Source organism: Aspergillus costaricaensis, assembly GCF_003184835.1.
Source record: "Aspergillus costaricaensis CBS 115574 unplaced genomic scaffold BO79scaffold_2, whole genome shotgun sequence".
NCBI classification, from domain to species: domain Eukaryota; kingdom Fungi; phylum Ascomycota; class Eurotiomycetes; order Eurotiales; family Aspergillaceae; genus Aspergillus; species Aspergillus costaricensis.
In genome coordinates, this window is record NW_020291802.1 from 853665 (window position 1) to 874456 (window position 20792).

The 20792-nt window shown below is 48.1% G+C and overlaps 7 protein-coding genes and 3 non-coding genes across 10 annotated transcripts; 6 read left to right on the top strand and 4 right to left on the bottom strand.

Moving 5' to 3' along the window:
* Positions 1-102: 102 nt before the first annotated feature.
* Positions 103-2736, bottom strand: BO79DRAFT_284194 (shugoshin family protein). Its single transcript, XM_025688227.1, has 4 exons — positions 2634-2736; positions 2137-2572; positions 1544-2082; positions 103-1485 (listed from the first exon to the last, which is right to left on the bottom strand). Exons 1-4 carry the CDS (start codon positions 2680-2682, stop codon positions 353-355), a joined length of 2157 nt encoding a protein of 718 aa, XP_025544427.1. The 5' UTR covers positions 2683-2736; the 3' UTR covers positions 103-352.
* Positions 2737-3228: 492 nt separating this feature from the next.
* Positions 3229-3789, top strand: BO79DRAFT_250221 (DASH complex subunit DAD2; the record flags this gene model as incomplete). Its single annotated transcript, XM_025685803.1, has 3 exons — positions 3229-3475; positions 3537-3596; positions 3653-3789. 3 exons carry the CDS (start codon positions 3229-3231, stop codon positions 3787-3789), a joined length of 444 nt encoding a protein of 147 aa, XP_025544428.1.
* Positions 3790-4915: 1126 nt separating this feature from the next.
* Positions 4916-4987, bottom strand: BO79DRAFT_t26. Its single transcript has one exon. It is a non-coding gene; the product is annotated as a tRNA-Ala (tRNA).
* A 1142-nt stretch (positions 4988-6129) lies between these two features.
* BO79DRAFT_t15 lies at positions 6130-6201 on the top strand. The gene has a single exon. It is a non-coding gene; the product is annotated as a tRNA-Ala (tRNA).
* A 227-nt stretch (positions 6202-6428) lies between these two features.
* Positions 6429-6500, top strand: BO79DRAFT_t16. The gene has a single exon. It is a non-coding gene; the product is annotated as a tRNA-Ala (tRNA).
* Positions 6501-8296: 1796 nt separating this feature from the next.
* On the bottom strand, positions 8297-8783 carry BO79DRAFT_25404 (uncharacterized protein). Its single transcript, XM_025686036.1, has one exon. It carries the CDS (start codon positions 8630-8632, stop codon positions 8351-8353), a length of 282 nt encoding a protein of 93 aa, XP_025544429.1. The 5' UTR covers positions 8633-8783; the 3' UTR covers positions 8297-8350.
* BO79DRAFT_25413 (uncharacterized protein) lies at positions 8768-9459 on the top strand. Its single transcript, XM_025686039.1, has one exon. It carries the CDS (start codon positions 8935-8937, stop codon positions 9337-9339), a length of 405 nt encoding a protein of 134 aa, XP_025544430.1. The 5' UTR covers positions 8768-8934; the 3' UTR covers positions 9340-9459.
* A 534-nt stretch (positions 9460-9993) lies between these two features.
* BO79DRAFT_284196 (cytochrome P450 phenylacetate hydroxylase) lies at positions 9994-12011 on the bottom strand. Its single transcript, XM_025688228.1, has 4 exons — positions 11588-12011; positions 10735-11492; positions 10555-10673; positions 9994-10489 (listed from the first exon to the last, which is right to left on the bottom strand). Exons 1-4 carry the CDS (start codon positions 11954-11956, stop codon positions 10182-10184), a joined length of 1554 nt encoding a protein of 517 aa, XP_025544431.1. The 5' UTR covers positions 11957-12011; the 3' UTR covers positions 9994-10181.
* A 3488-nt stretch (positions 12012-15499) lies between these two features.
* On the top strand, positions 15500-17824 carry BO79DRAFT_224064 (glycerol-3-phosphate dehydrogenase GUT2; the record flags this gene model as incomplete). Its single annotated transcript, XM_025683643.1, has 4 exons — positions 15500-15939; positions 16020-16279; positions 16350-17678; positions 17739-17824. 4 exons carry the CDS (start codon positions 15500-15502, stop codon positions 17822-17824), a joined length of 2115 nt encoding a protein of 704 aa, XP_025544432.1.
* Positions 17825-18410: 586 nt separating this feature from the next.
* On the top strand, positions 18411-20061 carry BO79DRAFT_267820 (uncharacterized protein; the record flags this gene model as incomplete). Its single annotated transcript, XM_025687072.1, has 6 exons — positions 18411-18601; positions 18660-18673; positions 18731-18803; positions 18863-19547; positions 19600-19797; positions 19879-20061. The coding sequence occupies 6 exons, from the start codon at positions 18411-18413 to the stop codon at positions 20059-20061; spliced, it is 1344 nt and encodes a 447-aa protein (XP_025544433.1).
* Positions 20062-20792: the final 731 nt, after the last annotated feature.

The following is a 20792-nucleotide window of genomic DNA, read 5'->3' on the forward strand; positions in this document are numbered from 1 at the left end:
ATCGTTCAAATGGAAACCCACACTGACTATCAAGGTCAGCCTTTTCTTACCTGTCCCCTGAGCGTCCTTGGATGGCACGGATGTCTCATAGTACTTCTTCTAGCATGATTTCTCAAGACGGGTTTGCCCAGGTTATCTATACAATACACGTAAATATTACTGGGTGGTTGAAGATGGTGCAGATCATCAGACTTATTCCAGAAGGCTTGCTGGAATCTGTACAGAACTAGAAAGCGAATAAAGGGAATGAATGGATGAGGGGACAATCAAAGAAAGAAGTGGTAATGCTGTGATCATAAAGGGTGAGCCGATTGTAGACTCCGTTTATCAACAACTATGAATGAAGTATATTTCACAGCATCATGCTTTTTCTTCTAGCCATAGCAGCCGCGGCACGTTGCCCGCGCTTAGTCCGCCCTGAATCGGCCAGCCTCGAAGTAGACAAGTCTGCTCCAGTACTCGCTTCTGGTTGCTGTGTAGAAAGGCTCGGTTTGACGAATTCTTCAAGGGATCTTGTCGAGTCTGAATTACCTGCACGGGCCTCTGATGGAGAGTCATCTCGGCTGTCTATGCCTATATAGCCGTTGTTTGCTGGTTGAAGTTCACCTTTTCTGGATGACTCGGGCTGCGAGGAATGCCGTCTAGAATTCCGAGCTATAGCAGGTCTGGCCTTGCACCCAATAGGGGGGACGTTCCTCGTAACATCATTACCAACCATCTGTGACGGCTGCGTCTGACAATTGCCATCTTCGGCCATTACTTCATCGACTTTACTACTCCCAGCCACCCAGTGATTAGGATATGCCCCTGTAGACTCGTAAATGCCTTCAGGTGCCATATCGCACTTGCTTGCCGGAAAAGCCTTCCGTTTCCTCTGAGATACCGAGTTCATTTGCTGGGTGGATGAATCTGCTGCTGCCTCTGTCGTCGATAATCTAGGTTCTTTGCCTGAAGAATCCGAGTTTCGCGGTCTTCGACCATTCGATCGCCCATTCTTGTGCAGGTCCTCATCCTCGTTCGAATCCAGCCGTGCATTGAGAGAGCTAGAGCTTCGTCTTGGGTGATCGCCAACTGCTGCTATCATTTCCTTCGTAGGTCGCCTCATCTTGTCTCGTAAATTTGGCTCCGCATAGCTCACAATGGCTCTCTGACGCCTGGAAGGCCTTGTTGGGCCGGACACCTCAGGCAAATTCCTTGGACCGCTCTCAGTTTCTGGAAGCGTCGACGACTGCATGTTGGGCTCGGATTTAACCATGGGATTTTCGTTAAATTTCTCTTCATCTGTGGACTGATAGATTCGACACTGTCCAGGCGTCAACTCTTGCCTCGACTGCTCGAGATCCGTGCTTTTTTCGGGGGGTATTTGGGACAACCCAACTTGCCCATCCTTTTCGTCAAAGGAGGACAATGTGCCCTTCTGGTGCTTCTCTTGCACCATTGTAGTATGTGCTTTCGTTGGGCTGGTCACATTTATGTTCGTGCTTCCTACATCATCATTAGCTGATCAAATCTCAGTATTGCGGTGGCACGGCACAGCACATACTATGCTCCAATGCTTTCCGTTTTGCCAACCTGTGACTCATTGCCTCTTCTGTCAAAAGCGATGCCTTCCCTCTCGAAGGGCTATCATCAGCCTCTGAAGACAGCGACTGCTCGTTGTTGCCCACCGATGAAGGTGACTGCATGCTTGTCCGTGGAACGTCGGATTTTCTCGATAACGATTCTATTGTGTCTTCATGATGCACCGAAAATTTGCGCTTGGCTCCTGGACCAAAGATAGCCCCAGGGATGTTTCGTTTCGAGGTTGCCCCCTGATCCATGCTAGGACTTTCCATTTGCTTTGATGCTAAGTTGGGCCTTTTCCTTTTTCTGGTTTCAAGAGTTGGGGGCAAAACTGCCTCGTCCTCGTCCGATATGTGCTCGCCGTGTCTTGGTGCCTGCTGCGCATTCATGATATCGGAAGAATCATTCGTAGAGGAGCTGTCGTCCGCTGTGTCTGGCTGCGTGGCTACAGGTTCTTCCGGAGTGGGAGATCGCAGATTATCGGCAGTGTTATATCGGATATCTTGCAGCTCTTGCGGCCTGTTAATGGTAAGCATTGAAGATTTAAGGCTCGGGGTTTCGTCTTTTCCTTACTCTAATGTTCTTCTGGGGTAATATTTGTCTTCCAGGATGACAGGAAGCCTTCCGTCTTCGTCTTTCCCATGATTGAGCTCATCATCAGCAGCCTTCGGTTTCCAATCCGGCAGTGCCCGATGTTGGCTCGAATCTCGAGGATTCTCTGCACATTTGCTGTAGAACGTGCGCGGTAGTGCGCCAAGGTCAGCCACCAGATTGTTCAGCTCCGCCAACTTGCTGTCTAGTCTCGTCTTGATGTCGTAAACACCATGCTGAAGTAGCCGGACGGCCTCGAATCTCTCTACCTCCTGGCTAAGACTTATTACTTGCTCCCGAAGCGAAACATTTTCTGAGAGGAGATGAGAGACTTCAGATTCCAGGCTGCGAATGCGGAGGGACTGTATCGAGTTTACTCGGGCGATCTCACGATTCTGTCGCACAAACCGTCGTTTTACTTATGTGGCGCTAGAGTCAGCTTCAGTGAATTCCCAGCGGGGAGGGGTTGCGGTGCTTACAGGCCTCTATGTGCTCTGTTGGAGCTGACGATTCATTTAAGCGAGCCATACCCGGCTTAAGGAGGCAAGACTGCGGTCAATTCCTCGGCAATCAATCACCCAGGGACCAGGTATATCAGAAGTAGCAAAGGCAGCCAGTATCCACACTTATTCCGTATTGTAGATAGTATCTCGCCTCCTTATCCGAATTAACCGGTGAGTAAACAAGAGTGGGTGGATGTGGCCCCGTGATAGTTGACAAACGCGGGTTGGTTGTTGACAAATGCCCTTATCGGGACTAGTGTGATTGCTGTCGGTCTGCGACCGCTCAAATGGTGCATCATAATAATGATTGAAGCTAGCCGCAATGAATCATTCACATATTGCCTTTCAGTTTATCATCTAGCCGCAGCTCCCTTTAAAAACCGACATTCTCTTGTAATACAGCTCTTCATTAAATCTACAAGCCACAACTGCATTCATACCAACTAGCGTGCAGTCTGTGCAGCCCGCGTCTTTCACTATTCACTATCCGTTAATATACCCCGCCTCTATTGACTTCAAAGAGGGTCAGACATCTACAAACCGCCGCCAGTAGCAACAAATCTTCTACATCATGGCATACATGTCTCGCACTGCTTCCATGCTCCCTCCCGGATCCTCGGCCACATCCTCGTTTCGTCAGCCAAACCAACAATCTACAACAATCTCACAGCAACAGTCTTCGGTCCTAGCATCCCGCATTGCAGCAAAAAGGGCTGAACTAGACAATCTGAGGCAGCTTCGTGATATGAGTGCAGCACTGGCCTCGCAGATGCAGGCTTTGCAGGACAAGCTTGGGACCCTCAAGGATGGCACAGAAGGTTTGTCAATTCAAAATATCATGGTGGAGTATGTCCTGATTGACTCTCGTGTTGGCTGTAGCTGTCGCGTGTGTCCTTGCAAACTGGGATAATGTACTGCGGGCAATCAGCATGGCCTCGAGTAAGTTTGCTCTCTGATGTAGATTTGCTCTCAGACGATGCTGATCAAATTTAAAGCGAAAGCCGCGAACTTGAACTTACCGATGGAACACACACCAGATTCAACTACCAAAAGACTACCGAATGGCTCACCTATGCCTGCTACTCTGGTACGGATCCCCGTTTCAAAGCAGGAAGAGCCTCCTAGCCAGTGAATCACTGTGTACAAGATATTGGCTCTTGGCTCGGGACATGCATATTTAGCATCCACAGACGTCCTTTGGCAGGTAACACAGTGCCTGTGGACGGGGTCAGACTCTCATTGGCTTAGCAGGTGAGCCGTTATTTGCATGGTCTAGTATAGCAACGGGGTCCACAGGAATATCATTTACAAGGAGGCCGGGATGCTGCCTACATGGAATCACAAACTACGCGCTGGACGTCGTGGATGTTCTTGGTCATCTCTGGCATTGTCTGAAGCGGCGGTATTGGATGCAGAGAGTTCCAGTTGTTTGTGGTAGCGGGCATCTGGCGCAGGATGGGGGGAAGGGGGTTGCTTTCTGGTTGCAAAATGAGCCTCTCCTGGGACTGTCGGAATATCGCGGGGGGGAACAGTACCTGAGGATAGGTTATTCTACCTAAAGGGGCAGTTGTCCGTCAGGTCTAATCCGTCGGTGGAAAGTTGGGGATAGCCAGCATATCAAGGGATGATACGGATATTTTTCTCGCATACTCCATGCCAGTTTATATTTCCGCCGTGACTGTTTCCTCTTCTGAGTGATAAGCAGGGGCTCTCTCCTTGACGGATAGGTAAGCACGGGTTACGGTCCAGGGAATTAGAAGGGCTTTGTCGATCAATCTGGCGCCAAATATGGCTTCCAGTGGGCTACTTACATCAACGCCCAGTAGTTTGCTGGGAATCGCGCATGCGTTGTCGAGCTCGATTTAATAAAAAGGAGTCACCCATCTGGTCTCAGCAGAAGACATGTCCGTTTCATCTCTCCGTGGGCCTACCGTAGAGACTGTTGTTGTGTTCAGCTCACATCTGGCATGATACGGGTTTGTTCATTAAAAGTGTGCGAAGGCAAACAACATCAATTTTATTTTGGAGGTTTTGATCTTGGGAATCCCGTTGATATCTTGATATCTCTTGTGTCCTTCGAATTATACCTACTCAGAGAACTTGAACCCGCGTGGTTATGATGGAATAACATATTACAATGGTGGTTTCCTGCTGTTGTTGGATTAAGTCATTGTACTTTGCAGTTTGGATACGGATTCCAGTGCGCTCTAAGAGGGGGGGATAAAAAAAGAAAAAGAAGAAAATTTTTGAGTAAAAAATGGAGCTGCGGGGAATCGAACCCCGGACCTCTCCCATGCTAAGGGAATATTATACCACTAAACCACAGCCCCATATTGGTTGTTTGCGGAATGTATCTAAGAACTAAATTCTCTTGTTTGATTTTAAGTGTACTCAATCATGTGCTGAGTGAGATGTTCGGGCTAAAGCAGGTACTGTGGGGTTGTGCTGCGGGTTATGTTTTAGTCGGTGCTTTGGCCCTCCGGAAGACATTCAATATATGCAGGTGTCACGAAGGATTGGAGCTGAACACATTCTTAAAGCTCTCATCGAAGTGTAGGACTCTTGCCACGGGCGACCATTGCTTTATTGCAGGCTCGATAAAAAAGATCCCGATGGCAGTCCCTTGTCTGCGATTACCAAGTGAGTCTACCAGCTTCCCAGCGTGTGAATAGCAATACTTGGTACTTGTGTCTATTCCTCTGCTAGGTTGACGTCTTGTCGTGATATCTGGAAATAGGGTAGTGTGGTCTAGGAATTTCTTCCTGCTTGGGGTTTTTTCTCGGTACCATGTATACTTTTCTCCCATTAAAAGGGGACAGGAGTATGATATGGTAGCTCGTATCGTCCACTGTTGATACACGTAGTAAATATATATTTCTACCATGAACTTGCCAGTACGTTGTCGCCGACCAAAAACCAATTTGATGTCACCCCAAACCAACACTCCCAGAACCCGCCCCCAGTGCGCGTCAGGAGTAGACGACCCGGTTACTGCAAACAAGCCAACCGCACGGCCATCCAATGGAGAGCCCGGACCTCAAGCCCAGGAGCTTGGGACGCGTATCATGTATAGGTTCATCTAGGCAGACAGACCTACTAGGTAGAGGTGCTCAAAGAGAGGTACCTGACTCTATCACGCACATAACACTGCCAGCCAGAACTAGGTGGTGTGAATGTATAAAGGAAATTGATAAGGTAGCTCTTGATTCCTGGCGGTTAATTGCTTGGATACCCAACTGGCGACTTCCCGGAAACCATAGGAAACCGTGGCAGGAGATTGTACCATAAGACTTCACCTGATTTATCACATACGTAATTAGGCAGTTGATGGATGTTACTGATTGCAACCGAGACCATCCACGTGTCTGGGGTTGGGCTAAGCTTTGGAAGTATATATATTGATATCAGTGATTACCGTGCGTACAGCGTTGGTGGACTATATAGCCTTTCTTTTGGCAAAGTACACTATAAAGGGGTTGTGGTTTAGTGGTATAATATTCCCTTAGCATGGGAGAGGTCCGGGGTTCGATTCCCCGCAACTCCATTTTTTGGTATTTCTGATTATATTTTTTGGTGTTCCGTAAGAATGCGGTATACGCGTTGAATGATGTATGCACCGAGCATATATATGAAATTATGGATAGATAGGATACAGCCCAGCTAAGGTATTAATGATGTCTTGCGATCATAATCATTGCAGCAAGCGTAACTTTCTGCACAAGAACAAAGTACGTGATATAAGTAAGATAAAACTCTGAGTATGTATAAGATGGGGCTGTGGTTTAGTGGTATAATATTCCCTTAGCATGGGAGAGGTCCGGGGTTCGATTCCCCGCAGCTCCATTTTTTGCCCATTTTCTTTTTTCCATACTCGTGAATCAATCGACAATGGGAATGTGACTCTCCATGTATAGTATAGACGCCTACACACGCCCTCTTGAGACTTCAACACTAGATGAAATTTTGCACGAAGGCACTGGGATACTGCTTCATAGACATCAAGCCCACACTCGTGTGTTTCAAAACATCCATTGAGGCTTGAGACCCATTAGATAGAAGTTGCTATTGGTGTCTTAATTGTATCTATCCATCGCCTGGCTCCAAGGTACAGTCCCTGGTCACCAGTATACAAAATTCTCAGGCCCGTATTGAATAGGCAACCTCTATACCCTGGCTATATTAGGACACAGCTTAACAATAGGATATCAATCAATACACTTGCTGCTTGGATGATTCAAATAGATCAGGACTGGTAAAATGAACACGACACCTTCATACTTAGCATTTCCATGCCATCTGATATACCCTTTAGATTTGCGATGTGATCGAAAGACATCGTGTTAGCTGGGGCCGGGGGAAAGGGGGTGACCAAGAGGTTGCGTCGCAGGACATTCCAGCTCGTTCTCACACGGGCAAACTACGGGGTGGTTTGGAATAAACTAAGTAGGTTCGACGCCTGCTGCTTGCCATGTGCAGAGCCCCTGTACGCAATGGGCGGGTAGGGCGGAGAAGGCAAGAAATGATGTTGTGTCTGCGATTGTATGGATTTGACTCCTTGCTGCCACGCCAAGATACCCTCTGTCGGCATACATATCCCATGTAGCCTACTGTTTACAGGCAAGACAGTATAGCTACTCCTATGTCTTGACATACGCGGGCCGGCTCATTGCTGGTGACAATCCCAGCAAGATCCTATGGGTGTATGTATATACGAGTGATATAATACCTTCCCATAACCAGTGAGTATCATCATGGAGCAATACTAGTCAGTTACTGTACAGCAAGGATTATTGTGGGAGGAGCTGCTGACGTTGTGAGCATGACCACCACCATAGTGACCTCGAAGGAATGTATTATCCGATGGTCCAACCATAAGTGTTCGTTTGGTGTAGATTGACCAGTGACTACAGCAGGTGCTCGAATTAGAATGCGCTGGGGCCACCAGCAACCGTGCAGGTAAAAGCCAGCTAGGCCAAGATAGGCAATAGACTACTGCAACTAGGAAGGGATGGGGCAAAAGGTTAGCCACCGGTCACCCCCTCTTTTTACTCCACTTGGCCTGCCTTAAACATGATAATGATAATAATAATAATCATCATAAGGAAAGGCAGGTATCGTATCGGGTACCTCGAGAGTCGATAAATACCTAATACTTATCTTGTTACAGTAACAGTAACAGCAGCAGCAGCAGCAGCAGCGGTAGTCAAGTCAATATAGTAACTTGCTTACAATGATTTACACTGTGGTACAGTGGTGAGTGGCACATACTAATTAGTATGTTACGATATACCAGGGACTTTCAAGAGAGACCATTTACCAAATACATCATAGGTATTGTCCAGTAAGTCCCTGGATAAGCCCAAACACTTTCCAAAGTAGGGGCGAGAACTGAACAATGCTCCGTACTAGCTCAATGTAGGTATGCTCTATTGGGGATATGTTTTGGGTACAGACTAGTATTGACAATCTACCCGTAAACCCTACAACGCCGTGCCTCCTAGAGATTGGGCCATGCTCCCCCCCCCCTCTTTCCCCCTAAAGGGGCTGTGTGCATGTCACTGGCGTCTTTGGGGCATTTAGCTACCCATATATATCTATATAAAATACTTATATGTAAAAGCCAGTCCCCCTCCCAAATAGTTCCCCGTCATTTACGTCTGACTTGGCCCTGTGCGGACTGGGTGACCTGGAGGCTATGCTACAACACACTGGATGAAGAACCCGTTCCGTATCCCTTCCCATTCCATCACAACAATAACTCTTCCATTCACCTCAGATACCTCATCGGTTGTCATCTGACATAGATCTGGATCCACCGGCTTTGATCTACCCTCACGTCCTTGGGTAGGTCCCTTTGCTAGTGGGGTGGCCTTGCGTGACCCTCCTGTTTCGCAAGAATGAGACCGAAGTGGATTATTATGGTGTGATGGCCTTAACCTTTTCATATATAATGAACCTCCACACCAATTTTCCATCACATCTGCTAGCTCTTCTCACTCTCTTCCCCCACTCGAACAGGAAGTCACTCAATGCTAACCAAAAAGAAAAAGCATTACTAGCAGTAGTAACCATTCTCATTCACGGAACAAGAGGCCGACTAGCAACCCTCAAATATCGCTATCCGAAGCGCATTCGATTACCCTATATTTGGTGACATGTCATCGGGACAACAGTCCCTAGTCCTGTATTGATACTCCACAGCCCATATATACAAAGTTCTTCAACCTTGTCCCCAACGCCATCCCCTTCTGTTGCCTCTTTGTGAGGACCAGCCAACATGGCAACTGAATGGTCGCTTGACTTCTGCCTTGCTTGTGACCGTCAGACCCTAGGGGAACCATATTGCTCCCAAGCCTGCAGGCTGGCTGAGCTGGATACCGTCTCGAAGGAGGCGACAGCACCTCATGCGATCGTGTGTCCACAACCAACTAGGCCCCCCAGACAAGCTGGGCGTTCTGTGACCGGATCTTTCGTAACAACGGGAACGGCGCCGGCGGGATCACCTGGTTCCCAATACCCCAAAAGGGTACTATCGCCATCTTCTTCGCAGACATCACTGTCGTCGGTCAAGAGCAGCTCATCACGGTCCTTCGTGGTAGCAAGTCAATTCAAAAACGAGCTACGGGATTATGCATGCAGCTTCGACCACGTCCGTGACTTGAAAAGACGTTTCGCATCTTAGCGCCCTATGATTACAGCCCTCATAGACATCTATTCCCGAGATCTATTCTCCATGAGCACCATTGTATCGAAGCAATGGTGGCTATTGTGGACAAAACCCACGGACCCCTCGCACTTCAGCAGCCTAATCCAGTATCACCTCCCATTCCCAAGAGAACCGTTCATTGATTGTCATATCTTTTTTTATTGCGAGAGCTATATACCCAGCATTAATTATACCATCAGGCCATCCTGGGCAAAATGCATACCGAAATAAGCCTGCAGTGTGGCATTCGGCTTGAGGAATCACAGAAATCAGTCAGGCATGGAAGGGAAGGGAAGGTAGTGGGAGAGGGAATAAGCAATGACGGGCAAGGGGTGGGATGGGCCAGAGGAGGAAAGTACATAGGGGAGACAGTGATGGAAAGTAAGTAGGACCAGAAATGAAAGTAATACAATGGCATCAAGGTGCCGATCCGCGGCAGATCGGAGCAGAAGCCCGGTTTTATGTCTTTCAATTGCAATCATTGTAAGCTGTCACCGCACGCGTATGGCGACGACATCAAGCATAATCTGCGATAACTCCAACAGGAGTATTGCTGAGCTACAATCCTACATGGTCCACAATTCGGAGGGTTTGAAGAAGATGCCCGGATATAGGGGATCGCTATAGAATACTCAAGCCCGACTGATGTTCCTAGCATCTCCACTGAGGTGAGCATTCTCCCCTTCGTAGTGTACTGAGGTTCAGAGGCACAAGCTAATTACTATACCCAGCTTCCGTCCAGTAAAAAAATCATACACAACATCACATCATTTCTTCACTTCACCCTCCCAATACAGACCATAAATCAGATTTCCCAATTACCGGCCCAGTGCTGTCGCGAGTGCTTTTTCATCTCTTGGAACGAATCGAACCTTATACTTTTGGGGGATTGCCACGAGACTTGCAGGGTCTGAATTGCCCCGAACAGGATGCCAGTCAGTCTCACCAAGTGGCTCGATTCGGAAACCATTTAGTGTGCGCATGAAGACAAGATAGAGTTCACGGTTCGCGAGTAGTGAGCCAGCGCACATGCGATAGCCCATGCCATAGGTGAAAAGAGGAGCGTCTGGTTGCTCGAGCCATCTTTCTGGCCGGAACTCCTCGGGGTCGCTCCAGACTTCGGGGTCTACGTGATGATGCATTAGCCGCTAATTGCAAAGTATTACGATCGTTCATCGAGCGACAACCTACCCATGTTGCAGGCCCAGGAGTTCAAGAAGAATACTGTGCCCTTAGGGATCACTATTCCATTGTACACCACGTCTCTAATCGAAGTCCGGGGAAGCGCGAGACGAAGGACTGTAAAATACCTATATATAACCACTTAGCGTACCGGAACTCTGAGCTTGGGGTCCAGTTCTCAAGCTGTACCTTAGGCATTCTCTAACCAGGGCTGCAACGTAGGCACATTTCTGATCATCCATGGGATCGCACAAGGGCTGGTCATGCCCATACATATCTTGTATCGCGGTTGCGGCCTTCTCCTGGATATCAGGCCGCTGGGAAAGAAGGCCAATACTCCAAGCCACAAGGGTCGTGACCGTGTCGAGACCTCCAGAAAGCATGGTCAAGCTGATTGATATGAGCTCTTCGGAGTTCAGTTTGGCCTCTTTGTCGAGAATAACGTTTGCCTGGATGCATGGTTTATGAATGCCTTTCTCCATGCGGTCATCCAAGTCTCGGTTTAGAGCGGTGAGATACCGATCACGTCGATCCCTCATTTCTTTGGCAACTTTTGAGTTGCTATTGAAGGGGTTTAGTCGTAAAAGAGGAATGTAGTCCTGCAGGTTGCCAGTGGTGCTTCTGAACTTGCTGATCTCTTCCTCGACGTGTGTGATCTCGGCAAATAGGTCTTCTTCTTGAGAGGCCACACGTACGCCCCAATTGAGAGTCAAGGACAAACTCAAGCTTAGACGCTGGATCATTGGCATAGGATCCACTGGATTTTCGCCACCATTTCCATACCTGTAGAGCTCATCCACGAAAGATCTGGACTCGACATCTAGGTGCGAGATGTATGATTCCACAGAAGGACGATTGAGGGCTGAAGCGGCACCTTTTCTGCGTCTCTTAAGTGACTCACTATATGGGGAAGTCCCGATTGTTGTGCCAGCAGTATTTGATACAATCTGATGCATGATTGTGAGCTATAACCCACTGACAAAGGAAAGAAATGGAGGCAACAATAGAGAAAGCCTAGTGAAGCATGCTGCCTGGAGCTTACCTTGTGGAAAGTATAGAATTCCGGTCTTGAACTCAGAGCTTGTGCATTATGTCCAAAAAGAACTTTTGCCGCCGCCGCCGAATTCACGACAACAACTGGAATATTTCCTAGCTGGATTTGATAAACGGGGCCGTGCGTTTTAGACCATATGCGATATTGTTCGGCGGCATTTTTTCGGATTTGAGCAAGGTTTCCGATCAGAGGAAGACCACGGGGGCCTTTAAGACCAGGTACTCGGGCGGAAGCTCGAATAAATTCGTTAATGATAATATAGACAATTGGGACAATGAAGGCGGATGCAGCCAATGACTGCAACGGAGATTCGAGAATGCTTTGCTGCAAGAATGAAAGAACTGCTGCGACGGCCATGATGGACGAACTGTGTTTCTTGCTCGGTGATATAGTAGCCAAGTAGATAAGGAAGATGTTAAGCTGACGCTGGGCAGGTCGACTGAATATAACGCAGCATCATATGCCCTGGTGCACATGTGATACGTCCTGGAGTCGCCATCCCTCCCCTCTCACAGGAAGGAACATTTCCGTCACCAGGAAGTGAGGGACATTGGTTAGCTAACTTAGTTCTACCCCAGGTTCCGGTGTCCAAAAACCTGGGGGTGGGGGGTCAGGGGAGGAGTGGAAGCAACCGAGAAGATTCCGCAGCCGGAACGTTTCCGCTTCTCAAGGTCAATACAGTCGATATACTCTATATCCCTTAAGACATGGACCTCGGTTGCTGCCATGGTAGTTTAGGCATAGATCTGGCCTTCCTTTGTACCAACTGCGGTATATACTTACTAGTAGTTATTACTTAACTTTGATATCGGAGGTTGGCCGTGATTATACTTGTCCATATAAAGCAGAATGTACCGCCACGCAGTGGGCGGCCTAGCATTCCCAAGCCATTGTTTTGTCATTTTAAGTCTTATACAAGTTCATTTCAGAGCATGAGAGGACAGTGTTTTGACTGAATATACTACTACTTCTTATCAATTGTAGGTTTGAGGATATGAGTTAGTATATCTTCCTTATCTTCTTCCCTCACCCCTTTCTTCACTTTTCTTTCTCTAATCTCATTGGCTGCCTTCTTCTCTAATGCTCGCATCTATTTGCCTTTATCTCCACAAGAATTGGACAGCTTTTTCTTTGTCCACAACATTTCAAAGGTGTATTTCTTGATAAGAAACATCGTCTTATATGATGCCAAGAAAAAAAGAAGGAAAAAAAGGGGAAAAAGTATAGGTTGATATGAGTACGGTCATGTGCTTCAGAAGAAAGGAAAAATTAACTGGAATACCGGATGATTGATGGTGTGGCTTTAAGTACGGAGTTGCTACTGACCGATGAAGAAGGGACAGGGTCTATTGAAGACTAGACTGCATGAATCCTCCTTGGCAGCGGGAGTTATTTGCGGAGACAAAAATAAATGCAGTGGGTGTGAGATATCTAGTAGTCTACTACTACTAGTCTATTTACTTTCTACTTATGCACAGACAAATGCGACGGCCTTTGACCCACTCTCCAAGCCGATCGGGAAAATCAGGTGGATGTTTGGGTTGGTAAACTGGCTGACCGGTCGCATTGAATCACTGCGCGCTCCACCAAAAGAATTGGAAGAGGGGTACCAGAGCGGAGGATTCTATCATGATCGACACGAAAAGCTGGATGGAAGGGAAAGCATGGTCACAGTACAAGACTGATCTAGTCGGGTACGGAGTTTAGACACCGTCAAGTCCTGGGAAGGTTGACGTAGGGCGGTGGGACTCGCACTCGCATAGCAGGTGAAATATATCTCTAGTTTATGTACACCCCCAACCAAGAAATCAAGTCCCGCTTGCTTCCATGGAAGAGCGAGGGAAGCGCATTCATCTCCAAGGTGCCTACTTACCCGAGCGCATCCACCAAAATATTAGGGATTACGCCATTCAGGTGGGGAGTGTGTGACCACCGGCGACGCTACTAATCGATGCCCAGTTGTCCACAGTACATCAATCAAAAAAGTATACTTGATCACATAATACTTCAATGTTACTAAAAAGTCCTTTAGATAACTATCAAAGTATGTATGAGTATATGTACAGTATGTAACCCGCTCAGGGTCTGGGCTGGGCTGGGCAAGTGGAGAAAATGAACCCCGATAAACAAGGACACTTAACCCTTTCTTTGTTGACTGCTGTACTTAGACAACGATGAATGATCATTATCATTCACTCCTTCACTTCCCCTTTCCTGTCTTAGTATATAGAAAGCATCGCATAAAGAGGAACACTGTATAGATAATAAGCCAAGTGAGCAGTTAGCACGACCAAATCTTATATGCATTGATTGATATTATCCTTCTCCCATACTTCCGCTTTGCAGTACGAAGCAATAACTAGCAGGTAGTATGTATATATGCTGTTATGTTATGTGGCACCTACTGTATGTATTGTACACATATAAGCGTTGAGATCCAACCAGGGATGATCATTGTGCCAGACAGAAGACTTTAGACAGGTCTAGGTATCCTAGAATAGACAGAAGATCCGCAATGAAAACGTGGATAGGTCGCGTGATTTCCAAAAACACTAGTTTGACTTACCTAGATAGGTAGTCCGCACTGCGAATGATTGTACTAATCCTGATCCCCCGTTCCTAAGTAGGTGCTCCATTAGTAACCCCAGGCCAATTCCTTTCTTCTTTTCTATTCTTTTCATTTCTGCTTTTACCTTTAAAAAAGAGTATTCATTGTATATATCTTTCTGTGCAATAAGTGAATAAATAAGAAATAAATGAATGATCTAAAATTAAAGTCTAAGGGAATCAACTGATAGCTACTCCGCCCTCCGCAATTTCAGACTATGGAGAAGAGGGAAGAAAAAAAAGGGGAGTAGGTCAACTAAGGGGAGGAGGGGGGGGAAGAGGATAAAGAAAGAAATAGGAACAAGGTGGATGTTGACAATAGTAAGGACTATCTAGATAGGGTAAAACCTGATAGACCGCGAGTCTGGAAGCCATAAAAAGACCCAAGTGGATCGGTCCCTTTCCCTCCAAGGGAACATTTACAGAAGAGACAAAATCTTTTCTGGTCACATGCGGTTCCGGAGTTCGGGCGCGGCAGGCAAATCAGTGATCAGGCCCATCCACGCCCGGGGCTGCCGAGATGCTGATTGGTGGGACATTCCTGATTGACGCTGCGACACCGTCATAGCGACCCGCCCCCATTATTTTCTCCTTCCAATCCAGCTCCTTCCCGGATTGAGCTCATGACGCAGCCTCCCCCAAATTCCAAAAGGTGGAAGGTTACCCGGCCCTGAATTAGGCCTGTAGAGTATGTAAATACTAATTCATTCCCATTCCTTTCCCCCGTACAAGAAACCATTCGAACTTGGCAGCTGATCCGGCATTCCTACATCCCTCGCATCCTTAACCTCGCCCTCTCCCTCTCTCTTCTTTACTCTCCTCGTTCCTCACGAAATCCCATTCCCATTCCCCATTCTTCCTCTCGACTCGTACCTGCCTCATTGCCTTCCTCTTCATACATACGTCAGTATATACGTATAGTATTCTAATCCGTTTCTTTCCTCCCCTTCTCCGATTCTACACTTACCACTTTTCCTCGGGCAAGTGTCCCGTGTTTCTCTTTTCTATCTCTCTTTTGCCCTCGCCCCCAATTGACACTCACAAGTCAAACATTTTCTGTGGAAGGTATGCCGCTCCAATTATCCGCCTACCTTGTTGCGTATCGGTTACACCGCAGTTCTCGAGTCCATATTCGGCTGACTTTTGGTGTGTGCGCGTGTGTGCAGAGCTTTTCTTGAGTATAGAACATACAGCGCGCGCTATAGGGAACCCGCCCTCTAGTACCATCAATTCACCAATTCGCTCTAGCTCGCCAGATCCTCTTTGCTCTGAAAATTCGACCCCCTGGGTACAATGGCCTCCCGCCAGTCTCGTAGGATTCTACGACCTCTGCTCTATACATCGCTGGCGGCTGCCACAGGAGCCGGAGTTCTCTACATCTCCTACCGTCCCCGCAATATCCCTGGTTCAGAAGCCCCCGCGGTTCCGCCGCCGGGCTACCATGAAGGCAAGCTCGTGCCCCCGAGCTTTCCCAACATCAAATCCCGCCTCGAGCAAATCCAAGATTTAAAGCGCTCTTCCGGTGGAAGCAACTCCGAAGAGTATGATCTGCTTGTCATTGGCGGTGGTGCCACTGGATCGGGAATTGCCCTTGATGCTGCCACACGAGGGTTGAAGGTTGCCATTGTTGAGCGGGACGACTTCAGCGCTGGAACGAGCAGCAAGAGTACAAAACTCGTTCACGGTGGTGTTCGTTACCTGGAAAAGGCTGTTTGGGAGTTGGATTACAACCAGTTAGTTTTCCCCCGCCCCTCTCCGATCTCTTGTTTGTGTGCCGACCATGATATACTGAATGCCACTCGTTCTACTTTAGGTACAAGCTAGTCAAGGAGGCTCTGAGAGAGCGAAAGTATTTCTTGAACACAGCCCCTCATCTGTCTAGCTGGCTTCCTATCATGGTCCCGCTCCAGAAATGGTGGCAGGCGCCCTATTTCTGGGCGGGAACAAAGTTCTATGACTACTTGGCTGGGTCTGAAGGTATCGAGAGCTCCTACTTCCTCACCAAGAGCAAGGCCATCGATGCTTTCCCTATGTTAAGAAAAGACAACCTGTTTGGAGCCATGGTCTACTATGGTATGCAGTCTCTTTCCCCTACCCTACCCCCGTCATTTAGATGACCCCTCGTTAACGGTGCATCTACTAGATGGTGCCCACAATGACTCTCGAATGAATGTTTCGCTGGCGATGACAGCTGCGTTATACGGAGCCACTGTTGTCAATCATATGCAAGTCACTGGCCTGGAAAAGGACTCCTCTGGGAAGCTGAACGGCGCTCGTGTCAAGGATCTGATCCCCGGAAGAGATGGACAAGAGGCGGAGGAGTTCACGATCAAGGCAAAGGGTATCATAAACGCAACTGGCCCCTTTACCGACTCGATCAGACAGATGGACGAACCCGGCATCAAGGAGATCGTAGCCCCAAGCTCAGGTGTCCATGTGATCTTACCTGGCTATTACAGCCCTTCAGATATGGGCCTTATTGACCCTTCCACGTCGGACGGCCGTGTGATTTTCTTCCTTCCCTGGCAAGGGAACACCATTGCTGGTACAACGGATCAGCCGACCGAGATCACCCCTCAGCCCCAGCCTTCTGAAAAAGACATTAATTGGATCATCTCCGAAGTCCGCAATTACTTGGCTCCAGACATCAATATTGAGCGGAGTGATGTCCTTGCTGCCTGGGCTGGAATTCGCCCGTTGGTGCGTGACCCTAAGGTAAAGAGTTCTGAGGCTCTGGTCCGCAACCATCTCATTACTGTCTCTCCCTCCGGACTCCTGACCTGTGCTGGTGGCAAGTGGACCACTTACCGGCAGATGGCCGAAGAGGCGGTGGATGAGGCCATCGATGTATTCAGCTTGAAGCCTCGCGGTGTCACCGGCGCCCCGGATATCAGTGGTGTTGGCGGCAGTGGCTTGGTCTCCGACGGTGCTGTCCTTGACGGATCTTGCCAAACCCACCAGGTCCGCCTGATTGGTGCCCACGGCTTCTCCAAAACCCTTTTCATCAACCTCATTCAGCATTTCGGACTCGAGGTGGATGTGGCTAAGCATTTAACGGAATCATATGGTGACCGAGCCTGGCAGGTTGCGGCTTTGTCTTCCCCCACAAATGCTCGCTTCCCTGTCCGCGGCCAACGCATCTCCAGGCTATACCCCTTCGTTGATGGTGAAATCAGGTATGCTGTGCGCCACGAATATGCACAGACTGCCACCGATGTCATTGCTCGCAGAACCCGGTTGGCATTTTTGAACGCTGAAGCAGCCCTCGAAGCCCTTCCTAACATCATTGATCTCATGGGTGAGGAGCTCAAGTGGGATACGAACCGGAAAGATTCTGAATGGAAGGAGAGCGTCCAGTTTCTATCTTCTATGGGTCTACCAAAGGCTTTCCTGAGCATGACGCGAGAGGATGTCGAGGCGGGTAGAGTAAAGGATCTGGATATCGCACAAAGAAAGGCCTTTGCTCGGTCCGGTGAGTAGGACCTGCACTAGAACAGCTCATTCGCGACAAACCTGACTAATGAACTCTTAGATCCCCCGGCGGATGTGCTCAGTAGTGACATCCCCTCGTCAGATTCTAACAAGCTGATACACCCCGAGTCCCCGGCAAACAAATAGAAGTGTCATGAGCTATAGAGTATTGCCTTATGTATAAATAATTTCGATGTATTACTTTGATTCCATAATGTATGATGAGTCTGGTCAAAGATTTTCCTCGTTTACTTTCTCTCAGCTAAAGCAATGATATGTCTCGGCTTCTCTATCCCTAAGAATGGCGCCGACGGGCAATATTATGATGCATGTACTCGTCCTGCCTTGGAGTAAAAGGGATCATTTAGAGAAATAATCGGAAACATGTCAGACAGGGGAGGTATAACCTGGGTCTTAGGCTTCAGCTGTGTTATGGTCAAGCCTTGAGCACTCAATGCATATGGTGGTTGGCTAACTTTTAACAACAGAAGGAAACAGATCGGGCAAGTTCATGAATGCGGACTGGTCGTGGAAGGAACGCCTGCTCGACAAGGTTATTTCTATCCCCTTTCCCCAGGGAATGGGCCTCCTCTACCCTGACTTGCAATAGTGCTTAAAGAATTCAGATTTCCGGCAACGAACATACGGTTATTGAACATCGTTCGAGGCTCTCGCCAAATTATTACATATTCACTACTTTGCCTGACAGTCTGTACTGCACACTCACCGAATCATGACATGGCACGCTTTTCAGAGGCGTGCCGGGGTTGTGACCTCATGGCCGTGTGAGAATAGTCTAGAATTCTGGAAGGCAGAGAGCGACCGTCCCACTACAATGTCCCAGCCACACACTAACCGCGAGGGAGAGGATCTTTTCGGAGATGAGACCGGGCTGGAGGTGAAGTACAAGACATTGACTTGGTGGTGAGTGCGCTGCCGGTCTCCGAGAACTACTAGCCACTAGGTGCTAATTAACCTCCAGGCAGGCTGGAATGAGTGAGTAACCTCGGGTTGAAACATGCATGTTACAACATGGAGTCCTAAAGATACCAGTCATGATAGCAGAGACCATCTCTCTTGGAATCCTGGCTCTCCCCAAAGTGCTAGCTACTTTGGGTCTTTTCCCGTACGGTTTCCTTAGCTGAGAAACTAGCCATGATTCCTGCACAAGCTAACGTTCCGCAGTGGGATTGCCGTTATCATTGGCGCCGGGGTACTGACGACCTACACAGGACTAGTCATTGGGGAGTTCAAGCGTCGCTATGCTCAGACACATAGTATGGCTGATGCCGGAAGCATACTGTGGGGAAGGACTGGCTGTGAAATCCTGGGCGCTGCTCAGCTTATCTTCTTCATATTCATAATGGCTAGCCATATACTGACCTTCTCTATCATGGTGAGCGTTCTCACCGGCTACTCGGGCTGTACAGTTCTATTTTCCGTGGCTGGAGGATTGCTTTCGATCGTCTTCACCATCCCACGACGTCTCGAAAGCCTGTCATTTCTCTCCTCAATCAGCTTTGCTAGTGTCCTCGGAGCAGTCTTCGTTAGCATGGTTGGAGCATCTCTTAACAAGACAAGCCCTATCCAGACATCATTACCGCCTACTTTTGACGACATAATGGTTGCAATTGCAAACGTTGTATTTGCGTATGCTGGTCATGTTGCCTTCTTTACCTTCTTTTCAGAGCTCCGGGATGTGAAGGACTACCCAAGGGCACTAGCGTTATTGCAAGTGAGTGAGGTGACGCTCTACACAGTGACAGCTATCGTACTATATCTATTGATTGGAAAGGATATTGCTTCCCCATCCCTCAATTCAGTCAGTCCACTCTTTAAAAAGATATCATATGGCATTGCAATCCCAACGGTAGGCAGCCCAACCAAAGTCGTGCTCCCTTGTCGTTCAACTGATCGCATAGATTGTGATAGCAGGTGTCGTCAACGCCCATGTCGCGGTGAAATCAATATACTTGCGGATTTTTCACGGCAGGAATGCCATGCACTCACGTTCCTTCGGTGCAATATCCCTATGGGTCGCTGTGTGCGCGACGCTATGGTTTTTGGCCTGGGTATTAGCGGAAAGCATACCGGTTTTCAACGATATCTTGGGGCTTACGGTAAGTTCTTGGGACAAATGGGAATAACGAAAGGACAATATACCCTCTTGGGCACGAAAACAGCTGACCCCTATCCTACAGAGCTCGTTGTTTGCCAGCTGGTTTACGTTCAGTCTCCCAGGCGTGTTTTGGCTTTACCTCAATGTACCTGGGAGGCCTCTCAGTTGGAAACAGACAATTCTGATAGGCTTCAATTGTATCAATGTCATCATCGGGCTAGTTATTGTAAGCTGGATCTACAGTTGTCACTGGCTTACCAACTAACCGGTGTCCAGTGTATAGTTGGGGTGTACTCATCTATCAGATCCGTCCAAAGCAATCTCAGTGAAAACGCCGTTCGAAGGAGGTTCTCTTGTGCAGATAATTCATGACTACTGCTTGGGAAACTAGGTCAAGCGGTCACGGCAAGGCCAGAAGCATGCCACCTTGCATCGAGACAAGATAAGGAAGGTATTGGAAGCCGTGTATCTTATCTATAAAGTGCCGGACTATGAAGGGTAGCGCCGGGCAAGCGTGCAAACATCATTCCAGTCTGCTAGGACAGAGACTAGACTTGTGTGCCTGCGATTACCTTTCCACATTACCAGATTCTTACTTGCTTCTGCCCGTTTGCCCCTTTGGTAAACATTTATTGTTAGGCCCACTCGGAGGTTCTTGGTGGTGCCTTTCCTGCCAAGCAGTAAGTTGCTCAGGGACTTTCTGCTGGCAAAGCTATCGTGTCTGCACCTATGTACTCGAGATGTCCGGGACATACCCATGATTCGTTCTGCGGGAATAGGCGGCTTATTCTTCAACGATTGACGTGGGCGCATAGCATGTATATAGGTAGATACTGCTAGACAATATCATAAGCGGGCTCCATAGCACGTATGGTAGGCAGATATATATAGCTAGTTTCTCTCGCGCGTAGGGCCCTGGCTACGTTACCTATGATGCCTGAGCCAGTACTACCGGCATTGTTGACAATTAGGAGCGAACACGTACACTAGGTACAC